Here is a 27,736-nt window from a genome sequence, read left to right as displayed (position 1 = left end):
CATGTTTTAACATTGTGGTTGCAGGGGGTAACAGTGTTTAAGACCTGAGTGACTTTGACAAGGGCCATATTGTTATGTCCAGAGGACTTGGTTGAAGTTGTTTAAAATGGCAAGGCTGTGTATGACCTGATAGAGCCTAAAGAGGGACAAACCACAAAGTGGCTACAGGGTGTTGGGTGTCCCAGGTTCACCAATGGTGCAACTTGAATGGGGTGTTAAGGTCTTGGTGCCAGATACTACAAGGCACCTTCAATAGACTTGTAGATGGTCTTGTAAAGTAAGGCGTTTCAGTGCACACGGCGAACCAACAGCATATCATGCAGGTGTTTGTAATGTTTCAGCTCATACAGTGTGTGCAGAATTATTAGGCAAGTTGTATTTGAGAGGATTCGTTTTATTATTGAACAACAACTATGTTCTCAATCAACCCAAAAGACTCATACATATCAAAGCTTAATATTTTTGGAAGTTGGAGTGGGGTTCTTTTTAGATTTGGCTATCTTAGGACGGTTATCTGTTTGTGCAGGTAACTATTACTGTGCAGAATTATTAGGCAACTTAATAAAAAACAAATATATACCCATCTCACTTGTTTATTGTCACCAGATAAACCAATATAACACAAAATTTTGAAATAAACATTTCTGACATTCAAAAACAAAACCAAAAACAAATCAGTGACCAATATAGCCACCTTTCTCTATGATGACACTCAAAAGCCTTCCATCCATAGATTCTGTCAGTTGCTTGATCTGTTTACGATCAACATTGCGTGCAGCAGACACCACAGCCTCCCAGACACTGTTCAGAGAGGTGTACTGTTTTCCCTCCCTGTAGATCTCACATTTTATGAGGGACCACAGGTTCTTTATGGGGTTCAGATCAGGTGAACAAGGGGGCCATGTCATCATTTTTTCTTCTTTTAGACCCTTACTGTCCAGCCACGCTGTGGAGTATTTGGATGCATGTGATTGAGCATTGTCCTGCATGAAAATCATATTTTTCTTGAACGATATCAACTTCTTTCTGTACCACTGCTTGAAGAAGGTGTCTTCCAGAAACTGGCAGTAAGTCTGGGAGTTGAGCTTCACTCCATCCTCAACCTGAAAAGGTCCCACAAGTTCATCTTTGATGACACCAGCCCATACCAGTACCTCACCTCCACCTTGCTGGCGTCTGAGTCGGAGTGGAGCTCTCTGCCCTTTACTGATCCAGCCTCGGGCCCATCAAGAGTCACTCGCATTTTATCAGTCCATAAAACCTGAAAAAGTCTTAAGATATTTCTTGGCCCAGTCTTGATGTTTTATCTTATGTTTCTTGTTCAAAGGTGGTTGTTTTTCAGCCTTCCTTACCTTGGCCATGTCCCTGAGTATCGCACACCTTGTGCTTTTTGATACTCCAGTAATGTTGCAGCTCTGAAATATGGCAAACCTGGTGGCAAATGGCATCTTGGCAGCTTCACGCTTGATTTTCCTCAATTCATGGGCAGTTATTAGCCCTGTTGGCTATTTGCATTACGCATTAAAAGTTTGGCAATTTCAAGACTGCTGCATCCCTCTGCAAGACATCTCACAATTTTTGACTTTTCAGAGTCTGTCAAATCTCTCTTCTGACTCATTTTGCCAAAGGAAAGGAAGTTGCCTAATAATTAAGCACACCTTATATAGGGTGTTGATGTCATTAGACCACACCCCTTCTCATTACAGAGATGCACATCACCTCACAGCCTATAGAGCTTGGAGTAGGACAACATGTATAAAAAGGATGATGTGATCAAAATACTCATTTGCCTAATAATTCTGCACACAGTGCAAGTGTATTGAAGGCAAACAGGTAAACAGCGGAAATAGCAGTGAAAGCACATTCTATATAAGTTTTCAATTAGCAAATGGATAAATACTGTAGAGGTTCTGCTGACACAAATAGTTCTTTACTGTTCGATTACAATGAAGAGCCCATTTTGACAAACTGAGGATTTCTGTGTCCTGCCACAATTCACACACATTAAGACTCACCCCAGGAGCAGGAAGTGTCCAGGTGGGGCGAGGTTGAGCTGCACTGACTCTCGGAGCAGACAGAGGAGAGGCATGATGTTGTCCTGAAGGGCCTGAGCAGGAAGACTACGGACATGGCGAAGTGAACAACAGAACATGTGCTTTACTGGACAGAAGCATGCTAGCGGTAATATACATCATGTTGATTGGGGTTAACTAAGAAGGTCTTAGTAGAGCATCTAGCAGTAGTTAGAACAGTCCGATTTACAGATTGATAGATGAACGCGGCTGAATGGGTTGGTTTACCTCTGAATGTAAGCATAGCAGAACTGCAGCATGGGAACATCCACTAAAATTGGCTTTTGCTGGAAGGAGAGAACAACAAACATTAGTTTGTGTAGTGAACTGACAGTGTGTGTTTACAGATACATGTGGGTGCTAGAGGTCTGCATTCAACCAATTCGGAAACCTGGCCCAAAGCACACTCATATGTACAGCTGTCTAACTCATCTTTAAAAGAAATTTGGTGCCAAGTTATTTATCATCAAATTTATACATACAGGGTTGAAAATATACATACAACTACTTAGATTATTAATTCAGTGGTGCTAAGTACCAAAACGTACTCATTGGACTGACCAACACACAGCATAAGGGGAAAGCTAAACAACTGCATTCCAATATCATCACTTCAAACATAAGTTACTTGTTACTGGGAGGTGTAGCAACTTTGCCCAGGTCTGGAAGAAGACCCAAATAGTCATCCTCAGCTAAGAGGAAATTTATTTGGATGGTCAGAAACAAACCAAGAACAGCAAAGGCACAGGCCTGTCATACAACACCAGTGTTTCATCAGCGACATCCAAAAGAAGGCCCTGCTCCAAAAAGTACACCTTCAATCTCGACTAACATGTGCAGTTGACCACCTGGACCAAGAAAAAGCCTCCTAGAAGAAAGGTTTAAGGTCAGATGAAACTAAGACAGAGGAATAAAGTGGAGAATTCAACCCAAAGAACGCTGTACCAATTATTAAGCATGGTGGTAGTAGCAACATGGAAAATTCTGCAGAATTCTGCCAAAAGCTTGTCTGTGGTTACCAAACTTTCTAAAAGACATCTCATCTCATCATGTAAACCATAACTGTATATTAATAGAAATGGATTTATTTGACTAAATTTACATTCACACATTTTGCCTTAATGTGAAAGTTTTTTTCCAGGCACATAGAATCAAGTTCTGATCTCTATGAGTGGGGAGAGACCAAAATACTTTTCCTTTTACAGTTGCTTGACTATACTACTACTATGACCAGGATTAGGACCATGCTAACAGAGAAAGAGTGAGTATCCGTGACTCATAGTCAAAAGACGATCAGTACCAAGAGCCCTTTGAGCTTCAAGTACGGCTCGGCTTGACCTGCCATTCCTTAAGATCCTCGGAAGACAAGAGCTTTTTTCTGTCCTGCACCGAAGTGGTGGAACAAAGTCCGAGTCGCTCACTGTCTTCAAACCCAGACTGAAGGCCCATCTCTTCCTAAAGTACTTGGGTGAAGTGTAGTGCTGAGTATTGTGGTTTCCATACTGGCTTTTGTGTTTAGTAGTATCTAAGCTTAGAGTTATCTTTGGATTCTAGTCTATACAAACTAACTGAGGGTATTTTCTGAGTAAACAGTGAAGCACTGGATAAGAGTGTCTGCTAAATGTCTTGAATGAACTGTGGGTTGTTCTCTAATTTACATTTACAATCTGAGCATGAATCTGTATGTGGAATATTGGTCTGAACCTGGCCCCAATGCAGAACATTGTAAAGCTTCACTGGGCTCAGGCCACACAGCAGGTCCCTATGGGTATGAGTGTACCTGATCTGCTTTGATCTGGTGGGGCTTCTTCACCACCTCCTTGATGAGCTGCAAAACGGTATCAGTTTGAAGGGTGTTCAGTGACTTCACCAAGTCCACAATGGTCATCTGGGAATCACTGGCAGCTGTTAGGATCTGCCCCAACACAAACATACACACATACATTTACTCTGTTGGATATTTCATGGATGAAGAAGATGGGTATGTCAGGAGACTGTTTTCAACCTTGTTTTTCGAGCGTCTCTTTCGGCTTCGTCTACTGTTCCACACGGCTGCCATGGAGGCCATGACCTGCGGCCCATACAGCTGAGTCAGTGGCATCAGGAACCCCAAAACCTTCTGCTTCAGGATCTACACAGTATAAAACACAGCACAGTTTAGTTCAGTGCTTTATATATATATATATATATATATATATATATATATATATATATATATATATATATATATATATATATATATATACACACATACACACCCATATACCCTATATACCCATTTTTCCAACTTGTGAACTTTGAGAACTACACATGCCTTTGTGCTTTTAAAATAGACAGAGGCAGGAGAAGATCTGCTGCTGCTGTGGCTTGAATCAGCACCCTTTACCACACCCCACAGCATGGCCACGGTGCTGATCATATGTGGGAACTCCTCCAGAATGGCATTCGAGGCATTTCGCATGTCTGTAGCATCACAGCCTGCAGACTACAAACAGAAAGGCCAAATCACCATTTATCATTTATCAACTGCTCTTATGATATGATATTGTACACAATATGATATTAAACATTTTATTTATCATATGAGATACACAATGCAGATGAAAAGGATTCAACTACAGAACAAAAAGATGCTTATATGTTAATATTTTCTATAGGAATATTGTCAAGTTTTCACATTCACACAGTCATGTTAAAATTATACACAGCTCTGTTCACCACCATTACCTAATTTATTAATTACTTAAACACAGTTATGATGTTGCACATGACTAGTATATTAGAAGCACCTACATTCTGATTTTATATTGTTAAAAACTGATTCCAAATATATGAACAGTAATTCCAACATTATGGTATTTACTGGTAGGCCTACTTGCTATTATTTATTAACATAATATTTTCAGTACTAATTATAATTATAATTTCACTTCTGCTTCAGTTCACTGTGAGATGACAGATTCTGCCAGCGTGCGTGTTTATGGTTTACCTTCTTATGTTCTAAAAGGCAGTAGTGTGTAATAGTGGTAAGTCCCTCCAGTAGAGTGAGAGGATAGTCCGGAGCAATATTCTCCCTCTTCAGGATACTGCTGCACACACACCATGAACACACGCACAGATTAATAAAATTAATAAAATAAAAATAATAATAATAATAATAATAATAAAAAATATTGTAGCCACACTTTAAGGGAGACTAGTGTCAGCTCCAACATAAAACACATCAGACAAATAAAAAAAAAATCTACTAAAGTACATTGTCTCAATCAAGTGTGGCTCCTGAGTGGGTGGATGGATAGCAGATATATTTTACTTAGCTCCTGTGACAATATGAAAGAAAAACACTGTCCCCAGTATCCCAGTATGTCTGACAGGAAGAGGAGGCAGACAGACTGTACACAGGGTACTTCTGTTATAAATGGCTTTCTATTTACATTTATTTACATCTTTATTTATTAAGAAATTTGACAATTAGTAATTGACAAATACATTATGCAAGTATGGAAAACCCTGTTCAACTAAACCCACACTTGAAAAAAAATAAAATTTACATGTAGTAACAAGCTCTTGATTGGAGTCCATTCAACTGAAATACATACTTTAAATAAAATAATGATTCATTCAAAGTATGTATTTGAGTCAATTCAACTACTTACCACCACAAAGTATTTTTGTTTAGGTTAAACCACTTTTAACAATGAACTAAAAGCTCTGAATAATAAAATTACAATGAATTATATAGACGTTTTCTTCTTCAAAATTGGTACTGGCGATAACATTGTCATATTGGTTAGGATGCTTATTCATACTACCTGTGACTAGCCTTGATAGAGTCATGCTCATGCTGTCTAACCAGCTCATCCAGATTCCTGCAGATCTGACCGATAATGGGGGCTACAATGATGGCCAACGAGCGCCCCAGGAAGGGCAGCGTCCCACAGAGCAGCGTCACCCAGGCCGGGTGCATGGCGAAGCCGTACTGTGGACATAGGGCCCGGGCTGCTGCCGACACGAACATGCCCTGTGTCGTGATGGGTTGGCTGGATACGTAGCGAACGGCCTTGATGGACTGCTGGAACATCATGGCTGTCTGCCACTCTCGTGCCAGAGCTGAAGAGGGGGCATCCCCCTTGCCCGGGAGGATGGGGTTGTTGTCCCCCTGCGCTTTGGACTGCGGAGGAGATACACAGTGCTCCAGCACAATCAGAGCCTTGAGAAGCTTCAGCAGCGCGATCTGGAGCGGGTGCTCTGCCCAGCTGCCGTCCTTTCCAAAATGGACCAGGCTCTCCTCTGAGATTTCCCCACCATCATCACCCTGGTCTTCCTCGTTGACTGCGTTTTGGTCAGGGTGCTCTGCGCGCTGGCAGGCGTACATAGAGGCAGAGAGTGAGAGGAGGACATACTGCTGCACTTTGCAGCCCCACAGAAGGTTCCGAATGGTCTCTAGGCTCCCTGTGCCACCTGCTTCTCCAGCTTGGGCCTGCTGAGCCATTGTTATTAGCTGAACCACCAGGGCGGTCATCACCTCCACACTCTTCACCTAAAAAGTGGCCGATATGATGAAGATTAAACATCATGACACTTGATACACAATATGCATAGCCCTAGATCGAGCCCACCCCTGCTTTACCTGCACTTCTCGGTTCCCCTGCAGTTGACGGGCATTCACAGTAGCGTAAGATGGGAAGTGGGATCGCAGAAAGCGGAGGCAGAGGGATGTGAGGAGCTCCAAGAGGTACATGGTAGGAGAAGTAGAGGAGGAGGGAGAAGAAAGAGGGGAGGTGGGTGGTTGGTTTGGGCTTGTGGTCTTAGGTTCTGGAGGGGTAGAGTTTTGGAGAGGGCCATAGAAGCTCCCGCCGTCCTGGGCTTGCCTGTGCCTCTGCAGGAGATTCTGGACGAGGTTGAGGTGGGCAGTGGAGCTGCAGTCCAGTGCAGTGTTGGACAGCGCCTCTACAAATGAGGTTGAGCCACTCCTGACCAGCGTCTCAACCACAGAGAAAGCATACAGGACCTTGCCGAACTCAAATGGCTGCCGGTAGAGCAAGACATGGCGGAACAGCGAGTCAACTGCTTCCTGTCTCTCGCGCTGCCGCTTTAAGAGGCGGGACTTAGCCAGAGCTTCCAGTTGCCCGTCATCCTCATCACTGGATAGTGAATCAGAGGCCTGGGTGCGGTCGGAGTCAACCCGTAGCAAGCCATTAGCCAGGCCCACCTCCCCATCATTGCCATTGGCAACACCCACCTGCAGGTAAGGGGCAGAGCCTGAACTAGAGTTTTCCGTTGAGTTTTGGGTCCCATTGGTATCAGCGGACTCCGTGTGCTCGCTCTCTTCCTCCGCTACCTCTTCTTGTTCCTCGTCCTCACCTTCGGTCTCTTCACTTTCACTGCGGGATATGACGGGGGAATTTGATGTTGTTCCTTGAAGTTCTGGGTCTTGGTCCAGGTTGAGCCACAGGGCCTCGCGGTCTACAACAGTAAAGTTATTCAGCAGACTGTCCTCTGGTTGGTTCAGCAGTGCCATGCCGTCTCCACTGCTCTTTGTGCCAGACCTGTCTTTGCAACTTAACGCATGCAAATTACCTGTGGAAACACGGGCATGCAGTGTTAATAATGCAAAGCACCACTCCTATACAGGCTGTGACCAAAATTCAGGCTCCCTATTCATGCTTTAGGCCACTAATAAGTACGTAGGCTATTTTTTTCGCCAGTGTCCGAATTGTAGCTCACTACATCATCTGAATATGGACCAAAATGCATTGCGTGTGGCACTGCTAAGCAACAGACAGAGAAACGAAATGTAGCCACTGACCTTACGAGACACGGAACGCCGTGAATTTCAGAAATTTGTTTGTTAATGGGAGGATTGTGCAATGCAATGCCTTTATTAATTGTAATCCAGAAATCAGTTGTGTCTTTACAACGAATCTTTAAACACGGCTCACGACACTTACGTGTTTATTTACGCCTGCCATGCTGTCGCACGAGGAAGTGTCTAATCCATCATCTCATCATGGATTACGTAGCACTACTTCGTAAACCAAACAGGCCCTTTTTAAAGAGCACGTTACTAATGAGTGAAAAGGGATTCATTTCGGTCACAGCCATAAAAGTTCTCTGTGTTCATTTTCCATTTCAGTCTCTAGATTTCACAACATACCAACTGAGAGGTTGTGCTTGACACTATGAATGGCTGTTCTTTGGGTCTTTGGATCCAGCAGCAGCAGAAGAACAGGTTCCAAGATGCGGATAACGTCACTGAGAGAGAGAGCCCTCACCAGCCAGCTCTGTCCTGCTGCACTCACACTGCCATCTTGACTGTTTAGACTGTCCAACACTACAAACAGAGACCTGACACATAAGGGAAGAAGGAGTAAAAGTGGTAAAGTTAATTAGGGCTGAGTGAAAAAAAAATACAGGAAAATTCAAATGTAACAAATATCCTAGTTATCCTAGGTAGGCCCTTCTGTATGGCTTGTTATCCCCTGTAAAAATGCTTGGTACAGATCAGCAATACACATCAACTATTACATGCAATATCATTTGTTATTACAGCCATGCTTTTCAAGATTTCATTAGGCTCATCTTTCCCAGTATGGCCAATTATTTTCAGCCAATAACTCGTAAGTGATCATGGATATAATACAGTTCATAGCTCTAGTGTAAAGGAACATGCCTGACCTATCAAAAGAGCGGTTCAGGGAAGTGCTTCGGTTCGTCTGGACCTCTCGTGTCAGGTGCCACAAAACAGAGAACCTGTGCAGAGCCTCCAGACGCACAACCTGCAGATAGAATGCGCACACACACCTTGTATATTGTTGTGCCCATATATATATATATATATAACATTTGTTTGTTTTAATAGCATTGGATTCCAGTAAAAAACAATCCCCTTTAGTGTGACTGAACAAATGTAAGACTGTATGCATGTGTAAAGTGAGCAGTACTGCACCTTGTCTCTGCTAAGCAAAGCTATGCAGATAATGTCCTCACAGATAGCAGCAGAAGGAGCCAGACAGTGCAGTCGATAAAAGAGCTCCACGCAGGAGATGTGATGTTCTCTGCGTTCAGTGTCCAGTTGAGCCCACAGCACATGAGCTACCCGCTGAGAGACAGACACCATAAGAAACAGAAATCACTATATGTATACAGAGACAGACGTGTGTGTGTGTGTGTATATATAAAAAATGTGTGTATGCATAAATTACTCGGTACACATGCATGTGTTTGATTTACTGTGCATTTACATTTCTTGCTTAGTTTTTCTAGTATTTGTATTATTATTATTAATATTATATCCAGATTTATTATCAATATTGCTACATGATATTGTTTAAATAAATTAAAAATCTTTATTTATCAAAATAAATAAATCTTATTCCATGTTTCCATACCAGAACAATTCCGGAAGCTCACCTGGTAAAAGTCTGTGTTCCTCTCCATGGTTTTAAGAACTGATGGGAAGATGGGGGGCCGTGTGACCATCTGCAACTGTCCACTCAGAGGGTTGGCCTCAGAGCTCTTATAGCGTTGATTCTTGTCTTGAATGACCAGAGCTAGTGACTGAGAGTGGTTTATAAGCTCAAGCAGGGAGGAAATCGCCACGTGTTGAACCTACAGAAATACAACAACAAAAATGCTGTCAAGACAGATGTAAAAATAACTAAAACAGAAGACAGAAACATATTCATCATGATGGAAGTTATGTGCAGATCCTCTTGCCTATCCTCTGAAGTGTACCTTGTAGTCTTTAGAAATGCAGCATAACGTCATTAAAGACCTCAGCCACTCAGGAAGAGTTTCTTCTTCATTGCCTAAAAGAAAAAAACAACCAACATTATTTTCATAAAGCAGTAAGTAGTAGTATTATTAATATCATTTATACTCTATAATGCAAAAAATATACTCAATGAGCTGAATCAATATTTAAAAGGTTTAGAATCAGGCCAACATATCAATTATGCTCATTTAAAATGTTAGTATTGTATAATAATAATAATAATAATAATAATGTAATAATAATAATAATAATAATTGTAGACCAGTATAAATGAATCTAAAATGTCCTATTTTTCATGTGAAATGTGAAACTGCACCCATAGCTAACATAACTGGATGCTCTGGATCATCCAAAGTCATCACCTGAACTCACTAATGCGGCCATGGCGGAATGCAATCAAATTCTCACAGCAATGTTCAACACTTAACACAGACAAACTCTCCATCACTTGCTCGCTTCAGAAACGGCGTACACATTTAGCTTATTTATCTTCTATCTTATTTGTCTTCAAAGACGTTGTATGGTGGAAACGTACTTGTGAGGTTTCTGAACATGTTGCCATGGAGCTCTTGGCTCTCCTCCTCTGTGTAGTAGATTGGGAATGTGGTGCACTCCAGCAGTAGATGGCAAGCAGCAGTAAAGGCCTGTCGGCAGGCCTCAGTGATCTCTGCTTTTCCTCGCGACTGAAACCCTGCCGCCCAGTCCAGACACATGGTCCCAGCTCCTGTCCCTGCTGCCCCCACACACCCCTCATGGGGCTGTGCTCGCAGCTTGCTCGGGGTGAAAAACTCAGCCAGTCTGTCTTTGATCAGTCCCAGCTCTCGGCTGCCCTTTCCCTCAGACGAGGAGTGTTTTCTGCCTCGCGGAGATGCACGCTGCTCAGGCAGAGCGCCCTCCTCCTGTGCCTTCTCCTTCTCAAGATCGATCACTACCAACAGGTGTCTAGGGGAAGAACAGGAGAGAAAGAGAAAGAGAGAGAGAGAGAGAGAGAGAGTGAGAGTTTATTGGTTATGCTCTATCAGTGTAATGGTGGTAAAGCTACTTTCACAAACACCCTGTCGCGATGCTCACTGCTATCTTACACCCCGCCAACAGTCTATTTTCACGCCTTCCATCTGCGTCATTTAAATAGCAACGCTGCTTGTGAATATATCCATGTTGATGGGAGTGGTGGTCTTGAAATGAGGGGTGTTCAGGTCAATTTCTGGCGTATTGCTATCTTGGCAACGGAAAACATAGGTTCTCCACTGACTGAAATCAACCTAGGCAGACGTCAGCAGTGAGACTTTCATTGCTACCTTGGCACCTGGCATCTAAAAGGGAATGGCAAGTAACACGCTGATTGAAAAAAAGGGTATAAAACTGTACCTAACGATGAGCGATGCCAGTATGTCCTGTACGCATTTGGACATGCTCTCCACATTCCCTCCTTTCCTCCAAACATCCTCTGCCTGCGTGCACACCCCTGCAGCAGGACTTGATGAATCATGGCCAGGGAAGAGCTGTTGTTCAGAAGGTGAGGCACTAAGGCCCAATCCACTGTCTTCAGAACGCAGGGGCGGAAACACAGCTGGTTCAGGTCCCACCTCTTCTGCAGCCTGCAGTCCGTTCACACTCGCTTCCTCTTCTGCCCGTCTATTATCATTATTCCCACTGGCCTGGTCACCAGTCTCCTCCTTTTTGGTGTCTGGCGTTACCTGCTAGCATGAGGAATTAGTATGCAGAGATTAAAAGGGTATTTAAGCAGTAAATCAACATAAAACTGTAATAATCTGTTGAACTGGTTTGATATTAAATTACATTACATCTGTATTTTGCTTTACATCTACTTTGCCAATTTACTTCTGTAAATATTTCATTATTATTATTCTTATTATTATTATTATTATTATTAATACATAATCAAATCAACCCTACCAGTTTTTTCTCCATGCTCTGTGTCTGTGACTCCGCCTCCATGTCCATATAGGTCACAGGCATCTGGACTTTACTGAGAACCTTAAAACATGCCCTGAGGGCCTGTGTGAGCTCGGGCAGGCTGAGAGAGGCCGGGTGAGCGCACAGAGAGTGCAGCATGCTGCCTAGCATCTGCGGCAGGAACTGCGTCTGGATCTCAGCATAAAGCTCCTATTAAACAGAAGACGGGAAATAAACAATGGGATCAGAGGGTGGGAAAACGTTCAAGCTTTCCAATCAGGGGTTCATATATCCGCAGTGATAATTACCAAAGGAATAACATCCAGGAGGAAGATGATGAGTGTGGAGAGCTCAGTCATTGAAGGAGGAGGACTCCAGGCTTTAGAGGATGGTGCCCCTGCTGGGTCGTTTAACACACTGAAACACAACCAACGTATGTTCATTTGTTTAGGAGTTAAAAAGCTATGAAAGTAAAAGCTACGATTAATAAGCATAATGTACAGAGCAGTCGTGGCCATAGCAGTATAATACACAAGACCATTAGAGGAGAGACCGAGTCAAGACACAGACCTGGAGCCAGATTCACATCAAGATTCACAAGATATTCTTATAAAATATGTTATTACACTTTATACTTATGATAAAACTTAAGTTTTTAAAGAAACAGTTTTTCTTTAAAAAAAAAAAGCAAGAACAACTGATATTCTTAAAATATTTTTTAAATATCATAAGGACAGTTTCTGCATAAGCAAAATAATTTATTAGAACAAGGGGCTCCACGATTATTAGAGCATAGCGGCAAATAATACAAATACAAATTTGAGAAAATATTTTAGGTGTCATAAGATACTGATGAATGAGGCCAAAATTTTTTTAACATCTTAAGAGTTGATCATTCTTTCATTCTTTTTTTTTTATATACAAAAGCTTTAATGAATCCAGCCCCAGGACCCACAGAGTACAAGTCAAGGTTCTGCAGTAGTCCAAGACTGAAACTAGGAGTGGGTCCAAGACTGAGCCGCGATGAGACAGAATTCAAGAACAAATAAAAAGGACTGTGTATAGTGTTGATAGTGTTGATTTTACAATACATGATAGGTAATTACCTAATTAGCCTATAAACTTGTCTTAATCGAATAACAAGGTTAAATATATTTATTTTGTCCCTTAGTTATCTTTTTTATATAACAGGCTTAAACTAAAGCAGTAAGCTGAAGACGTTTTTTTTCCCCCTCAGTCACTTCAAAGTAAAGCACTGGTGATATTTGTGCCTGAATTCTGTTGTTGTAGAGAGGTCTGCGCCATGGGCTTTGCATTCCTACATTGCATTCGTGGTGCTTTACTTTACACACTTGTGTTCTAATGGAGAAAAACGGAGCAAAAGCAGAAATAAAGGAGGCTTAGAGTGAGCTTCAGAGTGTTCTTGACCTCAAGATCAAGACAAGAACGAAACTTAAAAGGGGTGGGTTTAATAACGGGTGTAAACAAAGCAAACTATGTATTTAATGCGGGGGAAAGGCAGGAAAACAAACAAAGGATGCCAAGGGAGAGAGCTGGCTAGCTCGAAAAGCTTGAGGAAAATGAAAACTAAAGGCAAAAGGACCTCCTGACAGAAACAAGAGAACTGAAGTTACAAGGAAGGCAGACTCTGCAACTGCAACTGGATCTGAGTGCTTATATAGCCTTTTGCCCAGGTGTTGTAAATCAGGCTTATTAACTGGCTGGCATGACTCGGCGCCTCCCCCTGGTGGCAGGAGGAGGCCTTGCCCTAGAGCTACCTGACTGGACTCAAGTACAACAATATACCATAACTTAAAGTAATTGTTCTACACTGAGTATATATATATATATATATATATATATATATATATATATATATATATATATATATATATATATATATATATATGTGTGTGTGTGCGCGTGCGCGTGTGTGTGTATGTACCTGAGGCATGTCTGGAAGAGTTTGGTCATGTAGTCCCACAGGTATTCACTACTTATGGCCCCTACCAACATGTTGACCGTCTTTATGATCTCCGAAGCGTTTTTGTTCTCTTTGATCTTACTGCACAATCCAAGACACAGAAAACAATAAGATGAAACATGATCATAAATATTTGCATTTTACAATCTTGACACATCACCCCTCTTTTCACACAGAAGCACAAGTAGTAAGTTATTATCAATGACCACAGTCATTTCATTTGCCTCAATATCTGATTCTGACCTGTTGAGCTGGTTGCCAGAGAGACTGGAGTTAAGGGAGTCCTCCCCGAGCATCTCTCTGCAGTAACTGTAAAATGCTCTGATCACCTCCAACAGAACATCAGACAGGACCAATGGACCTGAGTCAGAGGGAGAGAGAGAGGGAAAGAGAGAGAGAGACGCATGCAAATGTCAGTTAATTACTTAAAAACTTAAAAACTAACGGTCACTGCACATGTGCGTGTGCGTACCAATTTCTGATTTGTCCAGTAAGCTGATGATGATGCGGAAGGGTCTGAGGTAGTCTGTGACGTTGTCTGGATGTTTCTCAATGTCTTTCTGCTGCAGGATATTCACAAGCGCCTGCAGGAAGAGTAGAGTACTGACTGAGCAACAGGGGAAGAATGTCTCGCAAACCGTGTGTGTGTGTGTGTGTGTGTGTGTGTGTGTGTGTGTGTGTGTATGTGTGTGTTTTGTTGTGTGAGAGAGGGAGTGAGTAATTACCTGCACCAGAAGTTCCCTGGAATGTGTGTTGAAGTAGTATGCAGTATGGTCTTCCACGGTCGTATACTGGCTCAAATCCGGAGCCACCATACCCCCTTTAATGTCTAGGCCTGGCCACACACAAACACAGTAAGAAATTACTCAGCCCTATTAATGGGAGTAAACCAATACGCTGTCCTGCACTTAAACGTTAATAGTAAGGAAAAGTTTTGGTACCTAGAAGCCATGCATAGAGGCGGCGGTTGAGTGACATGTCTCTCCTCAGCAAAGTGAGAGAAGCAGAAGACACCACTGTGGTCATCTCCTCACGTCTCAGGGGGATAGTGCTCTTCTCAGGATCCTAGGAGAGGTCAAACGGAGGAATCACACAGCAGCTCCAGAAACACCAGCAGTCTTGTTTCACTGAGCCTAACAGAGCTGAGATGTAAATGTTTGCATAAAGCCACTGAGTCAGCATTGTGCATTTATTTTTACTAGTTGAGCCAAAGCAAAGCCATAGCAAAAATTCATAGTTTGTTAATAGGGGCTACTGTAGTGGAATTCCTGTTGTCTTTCATTAAGTTTCAGGCTCAGTATTGCTGTCATTACTCAGATAACAGCTGTTATAAAAGCTAGCAATTAGCAATAGCGTCCTGGCATACCACTGAGCTTTTCAGAGTCACAAAAAGTCCCATTTTAACAAATTATTAGGGAATTTAGTTTGAAGCCATTAATAGCAAACAATCCATCCTCTGATTCCCCAACACAAAAGTTTGCTTACGTTCCTGCCGCATCACTCTAAACGGGCTGCGATCAGCCTTTTTGCATGTCAGTTGCATGTGGGTTTGTCCAATCAAACTTTGTATGACACACATGCCTCAAATTCTGACTTGCTTATGCGGACACTTGCACATGCACAGAAGCCCATTACATCGCTAACAACTGCAGAGGCAGCCTGAAGTTTGAGGTTAACAATTCAATATGATTTGAGGAAAGTGTGTGATGATCAGAACAGAGAGAGTGAGAGTGAGAGAGAAGATGGACGGATAACCAGATAGACTGACCAGACATGTTGCAAAGGGAAAGAAGTGGAGAAGAATCTCCAGCATGTTTCGCTGGACCAGTACATTACTGTCCTGCAGAGAGAGACACATTGCCTTCACCTGAAACAAATAGAGATTAAAAGAGATACAGTATCACACACACTGTCTGTAACAAAGGGAGAGTCAGTTAGTCATTAGTCATTAGTTTTATTGGCCCTGAAATAAAACCCTCTGGGACTCCATAACATATGCTACACCAAATACCAAATAATTCACAAGAGTTACTGCGTTTTTCTTCCCTGGCGGGTATCTTCTGGAGAGACACCCGCCAACTGTGGCCTTGTAGCCGCTTCCCACCGGAGTCGTATCAGAGGGCTGTCCTGGTTATTGAGTTCTCATCACTTCACATAATATGGCTGTACCATCAAAGTTGTGTTGACCCCCATCTGCTTTCCGACATCTACATTAATGGTGTGGTCAAGCCATGTGGGTCCAAATTCCCAGCACAGCGTCTTCATCTCCATCCCATGCAGGATTCGCTTATCCTTGGTGGAGGCAGGCCAGCATGCAGACCAATAGAGTGTAATGCTCTTTTAGAATGGGTTTCTGCATTAACAGCTGAATTATTTGCTTTTGGTTCAATGGATTAAGAATTTGCGGATTTCCAACCAGACGGGGGATATATTAAGAATCATAGTTGCATCCACTGATCTAATTTGGAGGTTCTGGACTGTTGGCTCACATTGTATACAAGTACTCACTGCTAAACACAGCACAGCACAGCATAGAAGTTGTGTTATGGTCGTTACACACCAAACACAATTTATCTGCATGATTTATTCAGGTGTTATAATAAACGAAACACGTAGTAACACACTAATATCTTGCACATTAAATATAAACCAGCTTAAGCATCATTACTGTTATTAAGGCTTCCATATTCATATCCATAAAAGCACTGTGTCACACAATGGCAGCAGGATTGAATGTACATGTTTGCATATTTGTGTGTTTTTAGTACAGTGTTAGGAGTCTCATATATATATGAGAGGACGAGAGGAACATAAGCGCACACATGCGTACACACACACACACTCACAGTAAGTTTGTGGTCAGTGCCCAGCATGTACTTCTGCTCAGAAATGGAGGCCATGCGGTCAAAATGTGTGACAATGAAGAGAGAGGCTGGGAGCCGCACCAGTGGAGACACAAGTACAGATCCCCACAGAGCTCCATAAAATACTGATTGACCCACCAACAGGGACAACTTCAACAGCAATGCATCAGTCCTGAGAGAGAGAGAGAGAGAGAGAGAGAGAGAGAGAGAGAGAGAGAGAAACACATTTCTTTTTTTCCAGATCAACATTAATTACTAATAAACAGCTTTCTCAATAATAGAAACCATGCAAAAATTAACCTCATGCTAATGGAATAAACACTGCTAATGGACATGGCTGTGACACGTTATTTAATCAAGTGTGGTGCCGGTCATGTAATGTGTACATATAGACTACACCATTTCAAGCCACACTATCCGGGTAAAATAACTTTGGGAAGCTACAGACAGACCTACAATATCCTGTACCGTCAGTCAGATCTCTCACAAATTACATCCATAGCAGTTATAGCATTATACTCAGGTGAAGATACATTTGCCTGGCTATTCCTTTGATCATTACCTAAACAAATGGCATTCATCATTTGAAACAGAGCGTGTACCTATCAAAGACCTCCAGACCCTCCTCCAGGCCAGGCAGCAGGCCCGTGATGAAGGCCTGCAAGCTGGGCAGCAAAGCTTTCTGTAGGGGTAGGAAGTAACGCTCGTACAGGGTCAAAAGAGCCGGCTTCACTGACATGGCTGCATGAGCCAGCAGAGGGAAAAGTCCAGAACTGCATTAACAAACAAACACAGTGCATAGTTGTCTCATGATGTAGCACACAAACAAACACAAATCGCTCAGTAATGCACCCCCCCCCTTGGGGAACAGTGTAAAATACTATATTGTATGTATAATAAAGATGAAGAAGAAACTCATTCATGGTTACAGGAAGTGGTTGATTTCAGTTACTGTTTTCAAGGGATATGCTACCCAAAATTAAGCTGAAGGTGCCAATAATTTTGTCTGGAGTTCTTTGTTGAATTATATCATCAGATTAGAGCTGGGCAATTAACTGGAAATTAATTAAAAACTGACATTTTCATTTTATTCTGTTATTGTATTGTCTAGTATATTGTTTAAACCTCATCCTGCATGTTACACATACAGGGAACTCCCCCCAAAAATAATAATAATAAATAAATACAAATTATTCTAATAAATAGAATAATAGTTTGTTTTAGTTGTTCCAATGCAAACAAAAGAAATAAACACATAAATACCAAAGCATTTGTAATTTCATCTAATTTCTGGGAGCAATACTGCATTTTTTATATTGGCAACAGTGCATTGCCAATATTTTTGGGCACGGCCATACATATAGTAATAAATACATATTGTAATAAATATTTCAAAACATGCATTAGTCTACCAGCACCTTTTACCCTTGGAAAGACCAATATTCACTGCCTCTCATGGCTTATTGTTTTTTTTGTTTTTTTGTCCCCCCCCACCCCCAAAGTACAGTTAGAAGCACCCGGCTCATCTCTCCATTTATCCACACCAACCTGTAGATGAAGAGATCTTTGGCCAGCCATTTTGTGCCAATGATTTTGAAGATGACCTCATAGGTCTCCAGCGCTTTAAGATGGACGCCGCTGGGCAGCGCTGGGTGCAGGCACTGAGCCAGTCGCTTCCCAATGATCAGTCTCCGTGGCAGCAGAGAGTACTTCAGATTACTCTGGAGTGCCTGATGTAGAGGCGGGGACAGACGGAGAGAACAAGATCAAACACACGAACACTCGGACGGAAAAACGGTGACCGTTCAAATATGAGAGGGCTGTATTTGAAAGCACGACTGTTTTCACCCATGAAATTCTTTGCAATATTGTTTTACTGTATTGACACTGTATAGACCTTCAGACTTCACACACTCCCAGTAGTGTAGGTCACATCCGTGTTGTTTCATTAAGTCAACAAGAAAATCAGTCAGTATGTCGAGAGCGAGGAGAGAGGTTTAGAAACACGAGCTTTCTAAATCGACTTCTTGTGCAGCTGAAGTGCAAATGAAGTGTTCAGTTTACTACAATTGTACCTAGTGATGGGGCCATATGGTCTTGGGACGTTCATTTCGACTGCAGAAACCATGAGCTAAGCAAACTTCCTCCTTAAAGAGTATTGTAAACCAACACCACGCCAGAACAGTCCGAAAAAAACAGAAGTCTCAGTGTTTAAACAAGCGGCAGCTGTAAACGAATGAAGCCATAAGCCAATAAGAGAAGTTGACGGAGGAATGTGGAAGTGAAATGCAGAACTGTCTTCTTAAAGGACAATAAAACATCCTTAAGTACAGAAGTATTTAGTTGTATTTTTTTATATCCCAATTGCCATCGATTTTTTAAAGCTCTGAAACGAGAGGTAATCTGTGGAGGCCACCATCCCTGCCACCTCATAAGTTTTTTGGGGGTATACAAAAACTAGCTTACATTGACTGGCCACTTAAAAACATCACCTACTCCAGCTTTAAGTGACCAACAATGGGCAAACTCCGATCCAATGATGCCCTAATTTCTTTGCGCCAACACTCACTGGCCATTTTATCAGGTCCACTTTCATCAGGTCCACTTTCACCCATTTAGGTGCACGTCGTAAGCTTACGGTTATTGACTGTAGTCCATCCACTGCTGCACAATTTAGCAGCAATGGCCCCAGCCCCACTCTCAAGATACCTTATTGAGTTTTCCAAGGGAGGAGATGAGGTCAGCCCACTCGCTCGAAGACTCGAAGTTGCGTAGCGCCTTTTCAATAACGGCCGCATAACTACGGTACCGGTAGTCGTTCTGGAGCTCGGCCTCCTCAGGATCCATCATGCCTTAGTCCTGTCCCAGCATGTTCCGTGTATGCTCTGGTCAGGAGACAGAAGACATTGATTAGGTTTTTTTTATTGATTAAAGAAATAATGCTGGCAGATAGTACATCATGGTGATATTAACTAAGAGTAGATCATTCAGCAGTTCACAACAATGGCAGTCAATGGCAGTGTACTGTATTTCCCTCCTATGCTGCAGTATACGTCCCACAATGCAGGAGAAGGTTAAAAGAAGACAGCAAAGCTTTTATTAACTTCGTCATTTCCTCTCACAACAGCGTAATTAAAATATTGCACAGGAATGGTGGAGGTCTAAGGTCCCAAAGACCAAGAAAACCTTGGCCTTGGAGAGAACAGCCCGTAGAATTACTAGAAAGGCAACCTAAAACCCCTGTTTTACTGAAAAAGGCCTTCAGTAAGATTAAGCAGACTCAAGAGCGGCAGAACTAAATGCCTTCTGCAAGTGAGATCAGGCAAAATCCCCCAAACAAGAATTGAAAAACTGATAGCTGGCTACTAAAAGGGGTGTTTTCCTTTTTTTGTTACTTCAAAACTGTAAAATATAGAAATACAAAAGAAATCTTACAAGTATGAGAGAAGTTTAACTTCATGCCTTTTGGAAAATCAGGTCATATTTAACTCGCTTAACTGTTCACAGCTCAAAACATTGGGCATGACATGAACATTCACATGCAGATGAGAGAGGAGAGAACCAGCGCTTCACAGTAAACCTGAGTTTTAATAATCTGGCCAATCAAGCCATTCATTTGTAAATTGCTCAATTGCAACGTGTAACTTATTGAAACGTAAAGAAATTCTGTTGACAGTGCAGAATCGAACGTTTTCTTCGTCAGTAGAATACAGATTATTGTACATATTCTTTTAAAAGTTACTGTTAAGTGACTAGGGGTAAAAATGATTTTTGCAATGCAAACATGTGACGATGTGCATTGTGGAAGTGTGACGGGGCGGTCTGTTAATTATGAACTCGAATGCAATTGCACTGTTTGAACACCAAGCGACCAGCACCGATCAACATTCCACTCCTGCAGAGTCAGGTCATGCGCTGCACACCTCCTCCCAGCTCCCTCCTCCCAGCTCCTTAGTAGATTATGCTACAACTGAATCCAGTAAGCCGTTCATTCAAACTGTGTTCAGTGTGTGGAGAGAGAGAGAGAGACAGAGACAGAGAGAGAGAGAGAGAGAGAGAGAGAGAGAGAGAGAGAGAGAGAGAGAGAGAGAGAGACACACAGACAGACAGACAGAGAGACAGAGAGACAGAGAGACAGAGAGACAGAAAGACAGAAAGAAACAAGAGAGAGAGAGACAGAGAGAGAGAGAGAGAGAGAGACAGACTGTACTATAGAGAGCGCTGCCTTGATAGTCTAATGACAGGCAGGTATCTGGACACTATTTGCATGATATTTCAATGGTCATGCCCACAGTATGTGTTTTACACGCTACTGCTGTGACCATATTTAACTTCTAGTGCCACTGGAAAGTTTCTGAACCCTTAAAATGTCTTTGTTTAAGAATTTCGGCATCAATTTGACCTGAAATGCGAGCAGATCTACACAGAATGCCTAAAACAGATACGGAGAGCGCGATTATACAAATGACACTTTTTCTAAGCACAATTCAATTCAATTTTTCAATATTCAATATTTTCTGTAGGATACAGTATGTAAACCTCTAGAAGTACGAGTTCATTTTAAAGAGTAATGGGAAAATCAGAGGTATCGCAAAAGGGGAAGGCAATAAGGTGCCCAAGAACATAAAGGTAGGTCTTTACAATTGAAGTCTGGACTTCACTGGACTACACCGTCTTATGGAAGCGTACCATGTCCCGGAACCTCCAAACAAGGGCTATTGAAGCTCACCATGCTGTGAAAATCCAAAAGTCCACCAAGCCACTGTGAGATACAGGGCATACAAATGGAGGGAATTCAGCACCAATATTCCTCATCAGAAATCCCAAAGAACCCCATGAAAATGTCTGAGGACCTACTAGTCTCGCTTATAATGAATAATGTCAAAATGTAGGAGTTGAGCCATCAGGCAAACACTAAACAAGCATGCTGTGCATGGCGGGATAGCGCGGGGGAGGAAACATCACTCCAAGAAGAACAGTACTGACAGTCTGCCGTTTCCTTAGAACCACACAAATAAGTCGGAAGCCTATTGGAAGATGATTCTGTGGACATGTGAATTCAGAATAGAACTTTAGGGGTTTAATGTTGGATAATTCTGCTTAAAAAACTATATTCAGTGTTTTTCTGCTCAATTTCTTGGTCTGAAATTCAGTTCTCAAACCTTCTAGCAGCACTAGATAGACACAAACATCACCTATGGACGGTCTATTGAACCAACAAGGCCATGATGATGAACTGCAAGTATCTTACTGATACAGTATCTCCTAGGCACACACTCACACAGAGCTGGTGACGGACACGTGGCCACATCATGTTTCAAGAGGGACACAAAAACACACACAGACCACAGAGATTACAGTGCAGTGCAATTAAGCAGCCATTACCCCCACCAGCCAGGACATGCGCACACACACACACACACACACACACACACACACACACACACACACACACACACACACACAGACGAATAAAGATTAGTGTTTGCTTAGAAAAGGGGACATCTGCTCAGTCACCATGATAAAAAGCCACAAGGAGGCCCACTCTTTCCCACAGTCACACACACGGACTCCAACGTGAGCTATAAACGCCCATCTAGAGATTTAGAGGATTTTCCTCAAAAACACGTGTGATCGTACCCATCTCAAACAAACACTAAACAGCCTAAATATCTAAATGACTGTAGCTTACAGCAATTTATTTATTATTTCTTGCTCATAGATCAATGAATAGATAAGAAAAGGGAGAGAGAGAGAGAGAGAGAGAGAGAGAGAGAGAGAGAGAGAGAGAGAGAGAGAGAGAGAGAGAGAGAGATCTTTACACATTAACAGGACTGACACATTAACAGGCCACATTGTGTGTTAGGGCAGTGGTCAATAAGCACTTATCTGTGCGCACACAGAAAGTCAGGGCATGACATATTTGTTACTATAGCTATTAGCCAAACTCACAGACAGCCTCACACTCACTGTACTGTGCTAATGTAAGGCGGTCAGGCATCAGACAGCAAGTTTATAACCATTTCGTGTCAAATCTGTGTGTGATGTAGCTTTTCTAGCTTTCAGACGCTTCAGGTATGAGATGCTCAGTTCACTTTACCATCACTGTGAATAATTCTCACTACAAAATTTCTCCAAAAATGAACATTGTCCAGCAAACTACTCTAAATGACTTAGTTTACATCCTATTATTCTGCAGAATTTTCTTATTTTTGTGTGTGTGTGTGTGTGTGTGTGTTGGGGGGGGTACAAGTACAAGCCACTCTTGCTTCCTTCTTATGGGCTATGAATGCTGTCAATGTTGTTACCATGAAATACCACAAATATCACGATGATTATGATTAGTTGTTAGTTAGATTAGTTATTTAAGCCTGTACTAAAGGTTGTCACACTCCTAATTGCAAAGACATGCCTGGTGTCAGAGGTCAACATTCAACATTAGGTTTTGGACCTAAAACAAAGAATTGAAAAATATATAAGGTTGAAAAAAAAATAACCCTTAAGCATTAAGTGACTTCAGCTTAAATAAACCACGACAATACAAGGCATGCTTAAATAAGCACAATTTTAATAAATACGTTTTAGTAAACAGAATTAATATATATAGCATTGTTTAATGCAGGAAAAAAATGAAATCACCTGACCTTCTATTCTCTACATTGTGCACCATGTAGATATTGACTGCATCCACACCAAACCAGTGTATAGGATCTCACAAAAACTAATCTGCAGAGCCAGAACTGCACAACCTGCATAGTACTAGTGTACTATACAAAAACTACAGAACCAACAGGGCAGCAGGCGTGTTTAATACTATTGAAGGCTGATTTATACAAATAGACATCTGAAGCTGGTAAGACATTCAACTAACATGTTCCCTACATTTTATATTTTCACATAGGTTTTACAGGAAATCACAGAAGAAATATTTTAATTTGAAGAATAATGATGACATGCCTAACATGAGTGGAGGAGCAGTTTGCTGATCACCCTAGAAGACTAAACCAGGATGCTTATTGAGTGTCCTCATATGGACTGTCCGTAGAGCAGTTTTGGGCAATTTTAAAAAAAAAAAAGTCCAACATTTAAATTTGACTGATATAGAAGAGGACGGCTTTAACCTAGCAAAAACGTTTACATATAATTTGCACAGTTAATCGACTCAGGACTGCAGCCCACCCTACTGTCTTTCTTCTGCATTCTGCATTTGGGCTTTGAGCCCAGTTTTGCGCCATTATGCATTTGTATTATTTCACATATCAGAAATACATAGCGCATTTTAGGTTAGCGTGGTACTACACTGTCTTGTTCAGTAGCACTATGTGTATTGGGTTTTGGTCATTTGCACTAGGCCTATCTCACGGTTCAGTAAAAACAAAAAAACACATTAAAATCCTTGAGGAAGATCATCTCTCGATTTTAAATTACTAAGCTAATTATCCTCAAACCACCATATTTGTTAATATGTATTGCTTGGTGATTTATGCGACGTTGGTTTGTCCCAATCCAAAGCAACCTGGGTGCCTTTCGTCAACCGAGAGACAATGAGAGTGTTTGCATGGTTTAATCTGATGAGTGCACAAAGTGATATGCAAACATATGATGTGCAGAACATGGAAGCACAGTCCACATATTATCCACAGTTTTTTTTTTAGACACCATGTTCATTCTAGGGCACTTATAAAAGAGCCATAAACTTCCATGAACTTCCATGAGATGCATGCCTCATACATTCACATTTCAAGCCTGATCTAGTGAGTCTGTGCCTTTTTTTTTTTTTTTTTTTTTACAGTGAACTTGTAACTTGTATAATCCAAAAATGCCTAAAATTGTTGGGATGATTGAGTTGTTCTCAAATGGAATATTCATTAATTAAAAAGGTTCTCTTATGGTTTTTACCTTGTTCACAAAACTTTAAAATCCTTAACTCTATGAGTTGCTCCCAGCCAACTATTAGCTACATCTTTCATAGCTTGGTACGATATATATGATATAAACATGGAAAAATGATGCGTTAATCTCTGTAACTGCGCAGTGCACATGTACATCAAATGCCTGGTGATAATTCTGTGCCAATTATCCACTACACTAGACAGAAAGGTTGCTTATATTTCGTATACAAGGAACTACAAATCAATAACAAAAAGCTTTCTATGCCATTTAACACATTTATTATCATGACGGGACCAGACACTGTATATTTTCTTTAAGCATTAATGCATGCTGAGATGATGATATGCGTTTCTCATAGTTTAACATCCTCCAGATCACTCAATGTTTAGATACAAGAATGAGATACTTTCCCATGCATGAATATACAGCTGTTTTATGAAAACCATATCATATTAGATTGCATCCAGCATGAACACATCCTTTTCTAAAAGGCATTAACCATCCTCATGAAAGCCAAGGCAATCAGCAGGAAACACACAACTTGTGCAGCACGCTGAGGCCGAGCAGATCATTAGAAAATGTCAAATGACTTTTCTTTAGAAACTAGGACCTCAACTCTCAGGACCTGAACATGAGGCCAAGGAACGCAACCATGTCAACACTGCCTTACAAACAACAAGCATCCATTTCTTATGCAATTCCACATTGCCCAAGATAAATGACAGTGCTGGGAGAACTTCAGCTTAGAGAAACAAACCTAATCACCACAAACCTACAGACGAACTCAGAAAACGGATTAGTCTCCAGTCAGTTTACCTGGCATCAGGATTTCAGCTTCATTACTTCATTATACTGACGTACCTTTGAGAATCAACCCTCACACCAAGAACTTGTGTTTTTATCAGGCATCATCACCATCAACAAAACAAGACAACCATATTTACCATTAGTGTCAGACACAGATGGAATATGACTTCAGCCTTTAACCCATCCGTGCAGTGAAAACACACACAGTGGCTCAGCGGTTAGAGCGCCGGGATATTTATAACAGGGTTGTGGGTTCGATTCCCGGGCTTGGCAAGCTGTCACTGTTGGGCCCTTAAGCAAGGTGCGGCTGCCCACTGCTCTGGGTGTGTGTATGTACTCACTGCCCCTAGTTCACTAGTGTGTGTGTGTGTGTGTGTGTGTGTGTGTGTGTGTGTGTGTGTGTGTGTGTGTGTTCACTACCACAGATTTGTAAAATGCGGACACATTTTGCTGTACAGTGACAAATACGTGCACCTTTACCTTTATCTTTTACCTTTACGTGCCATTGCAGCGGCGCCCGGGAAGCAGAGAGGGTGAAGGGCCTTGCTCAAGGGCCCAACAGTGGCAGCTTGCCGAGCCCGGGTATCGAACCCACAACCCTGTCACCAACAGCTCTAACCGCTGAGCCACCACTGCTCATAAATGTGTAATTCTAAGTCAAAGTGAACTTCGTGCAAATATACCACACAATGATTACGCTACACATGTAGACAGATCAGACAGCACTGACAGACAGAAATATACATGGAACAGAATATGAATATATATATATATATATATATATATATATATATATATATATATATATATATATATATATATATATATATATATTACACACACACACACACACACACACATATATATACACACTGTTCTATGTATTTTGTGTCAGTGTCAGGTCTGATCTGTCTGTCTGTCTGTATATATATATATATATATATATTACACACACACACACACACACATATATATACACACTGTTCTATGTATTTTGTGTCAGTGTCAGGTCTGATCTGTCTGTCTGTCTGTCTGTCTGTCTATATATATATATATATATATATATATATATATATATATATATATATATATATATATATATATATTACACACACACACACACACCACTCACATTTCACTTCACTAAAGTCTGTTTATGTGGCACTTTAATTCAAATTAATGCAAATAAACAAACAAATGAATGAATACATGAATAAATAACATCCACATAGTACCGGTTTATAACTGCAGAAATGACTTTACTGATGATTGGTATCGGATCAATGAGAATGAGTGTATCGTCCATCCCCAGTTTGGGACAGTGTCAGTGTTGTTGATCATCTCACAGCTATAATCCTTTAGTCTACACCATTTCAGGCCATTCAGGGACTCTGACAGCCAGCAGTTTTATGGGGATGAAGACTAATCTAAAGTACACCAGTACATTCAGGCAGCTTATCGATTAGCAAGATGTTTTCCCCAAAAGCCAGACTGTCAGTCAGCGTTTTCAGCAGCATCCCACATATTAGAGGCTTTGGCGTTTATCAGCACATTTTACCAGTCTTTGATTTGTGCCCTTTAACAACCTCAAACCCAGCGACTCACCCACTGCACGAAAACAGGACCAAGCCTCCGCAGCTGCTCACTCCTTCAAATATTCCGGATCAAAAAGTAAAATAAAAATAAAATTGCAATCAGAAAATGAAGCCCAGGCCACAACAACAGGCTCAACAACACACACAGAGCCAATGATGAGCAGGAATCCGCACCTAGCTGACTTCAGCCAACGGTGCTGACGTATATAGCTACACTTCCTGATGGGCGGCGGAGGGGCGAACCAACAGGCAACGACGGGGGTGTCGGAGTTTGCGTGGCTCTTTGGTTTTGAGTCAAATCCTGGCTTACAGGCATTGTCGCTGCTCTTCCGAAATTCGCATCGAAGTCTGAAATCGAGAGATATGATAATATTTACAAAGGTGGGCAGAATAAACGCACTGGGTCCGTGCAGGTCACGTGTTGTTTGGGCTTCTCATCTCCATCGCTTGGTTTGGTCCAGGATGTTGTGTTTGCACAGCTCGCACCAGCCTGTCACATTACTGCAGGTCCTCAGTGCTCGACGCGCGCCAGCGTTTTATACCCCTCCGCTCTCTGTGAAATAATCTCGTTTAAAATGCAGTTATTATATATATATATTATAAATAAAATACTACTAACCATATTTAATTTGATATAAATATGTATAAAATTATCTGAAACAGTTAATTCAATATTTGTGTTTGTTTTTTATTAATATTTATTTTATTATTTTATTAATATATTATTACAATTTATTTATACACTTCAATAACATTTTTCAAAATAAAATAAAATAATCAAAAAAATATTGCTATTTGTACATTTTTACATTTACATTCAAACAATG

The 27,736-nt window shown here is 41.4% G+C and overlaps 1 protein-coding gene across 2 annotated transcripts in view; it reads right to left on the bottom strand.

Annotated features, from left to right (window-relative positions):
- dop1b (DOP1 leucine zipper like protein B) overlaps positions 1 to 27,091 on the bottom strand; it is a 34,581-nt gene extending 7,490 nt beyond the window's left edge. Inside the window, exons 1-28 of one of the 2 annotated variants that reach the window (XM_072686374.1) lie at positions 26,920 to 27,091; positions 19,324 to 19,499; positions 18,163 to 18,344; positions 17,217 to 17,387; positions 16,597 to 16,786; positions 15,519 to 15,617; positions 14,692 to 14,815; positions 14,476 to 14,585; positions 14,223 to 14,334; positions 13,994 to 14,111; positions 13,712 to 13,831; positions 12,075 to 12,183; positions 11,767 to 11,976; positions 11,218 to 11,549; positions 10,385 to 10,791; positions 9,810 to 9,883; positions 9,486 to 9,683; positions 9,022 to 9,174; positions 8,751 to 8,851; positions 8,230 to 8,420; positions 6,703 to 7,652; positions 5,885 to 6,612; positions 5,062 to 5,161; positions 4,387 to 4,557; positions 4,078 to 4,203; positions 3,853 to 3,987; positions 2,301 to 2,359; positions 2,016 to 2,120 (exon numbers count right to left, since the gene is read on the bottom strand). In XM_072686374.1, coding sequence (XP_072542475.1) covers positions 2,016 to 2,120; positions 2,301 to 2,359; positions 3,853 to 3,987; positions 4,078 to 4,203; positions 4,387 to 4,557; positions 5,062 to 5,161; positions 5,885 to 6,612; positions 6,703 to 7,652; positions 8,230 to 8,420; positions 8,751 to 8,851; positions 9,022 to 9,174; positions 9,486 to 9,683; positions 9,810 to 9,883; positions 10,385 to 10,791; positions 11,218 to 11,549; positions 11,767 to 11,976; positions 12,075 to 12,183; positions 13,712 to 13,831; positions 13,994 to 14,111; positions 14,223 to 14,334; positions 14,476 to 14,585; positions 14,692 to 14,815; positions 15,519 to 15,617; positions 16,597 to 16,786; positions 17,217 to 17,387; positions 18,163 to 18,344; positions 19,324 to 19,464 — 5,516 coding nt within the window. In that variant the 5' untranslated portion in view covers positions 19,465 to 19,499; positions 26,920 to 27,091. The remainder of the gene's footprint in view (positions 1 to 2,015; positions 2,121 to 2,300; positions 2,360 to 3,852; positions 3,988 to 4,077; positions 4,204 to 4,386; positions 4,558 to 5,061; positions 5,162 to 5,884; positions 6,613 to 6,702; positions 7,653 to 8,229; positions 8,421 to 8,750; positions 8,852 to 9,021; positions 9,175 to 9,485; positions 9,684 to 9,809; positions 9,884 to 10,384; positions 10,792 to 11,217; positions 11,550 to 11,766; positions 11,977 to 12,074; positions 12,184 to 13,711; positions 13,832 to 13,993; positions 14,112 to 14,222; positions 14,335 to 14,475; positions 14,586 to 14,691; positions 14,816 to 15,518; positions 15,618 to 16,596; positions 16,787 to 17,216; positions 17,388 to 18,162; positions 18,345 to 19,323; positions 19,500 to 26,919) is intronic. The other variant, XM_072686376.1, reaches the window with a different exon arrangement.
- Between the last annotated feature and the right edge of the window lie 645 nt (positions 27,092 to 27,736).

Source organism: Salminus brasiliensis, chromosome 8 (assembly GCF_030463535.1).
Source record: "Salminus brasiliensis chromosome 8, fSalBra1.hap2, whole genome shotgun sequence".
Taxonomy (NCBI): domain Eukaryota; kingdom Metazoa; phylum Chordata; class Actinopteri; order Characiformes; family Bryconidae; genus Salminus; species Salminus brasiliensis.
This window is presented reverse-complemented; position numbering and strand designations above follow the sequence as displayed.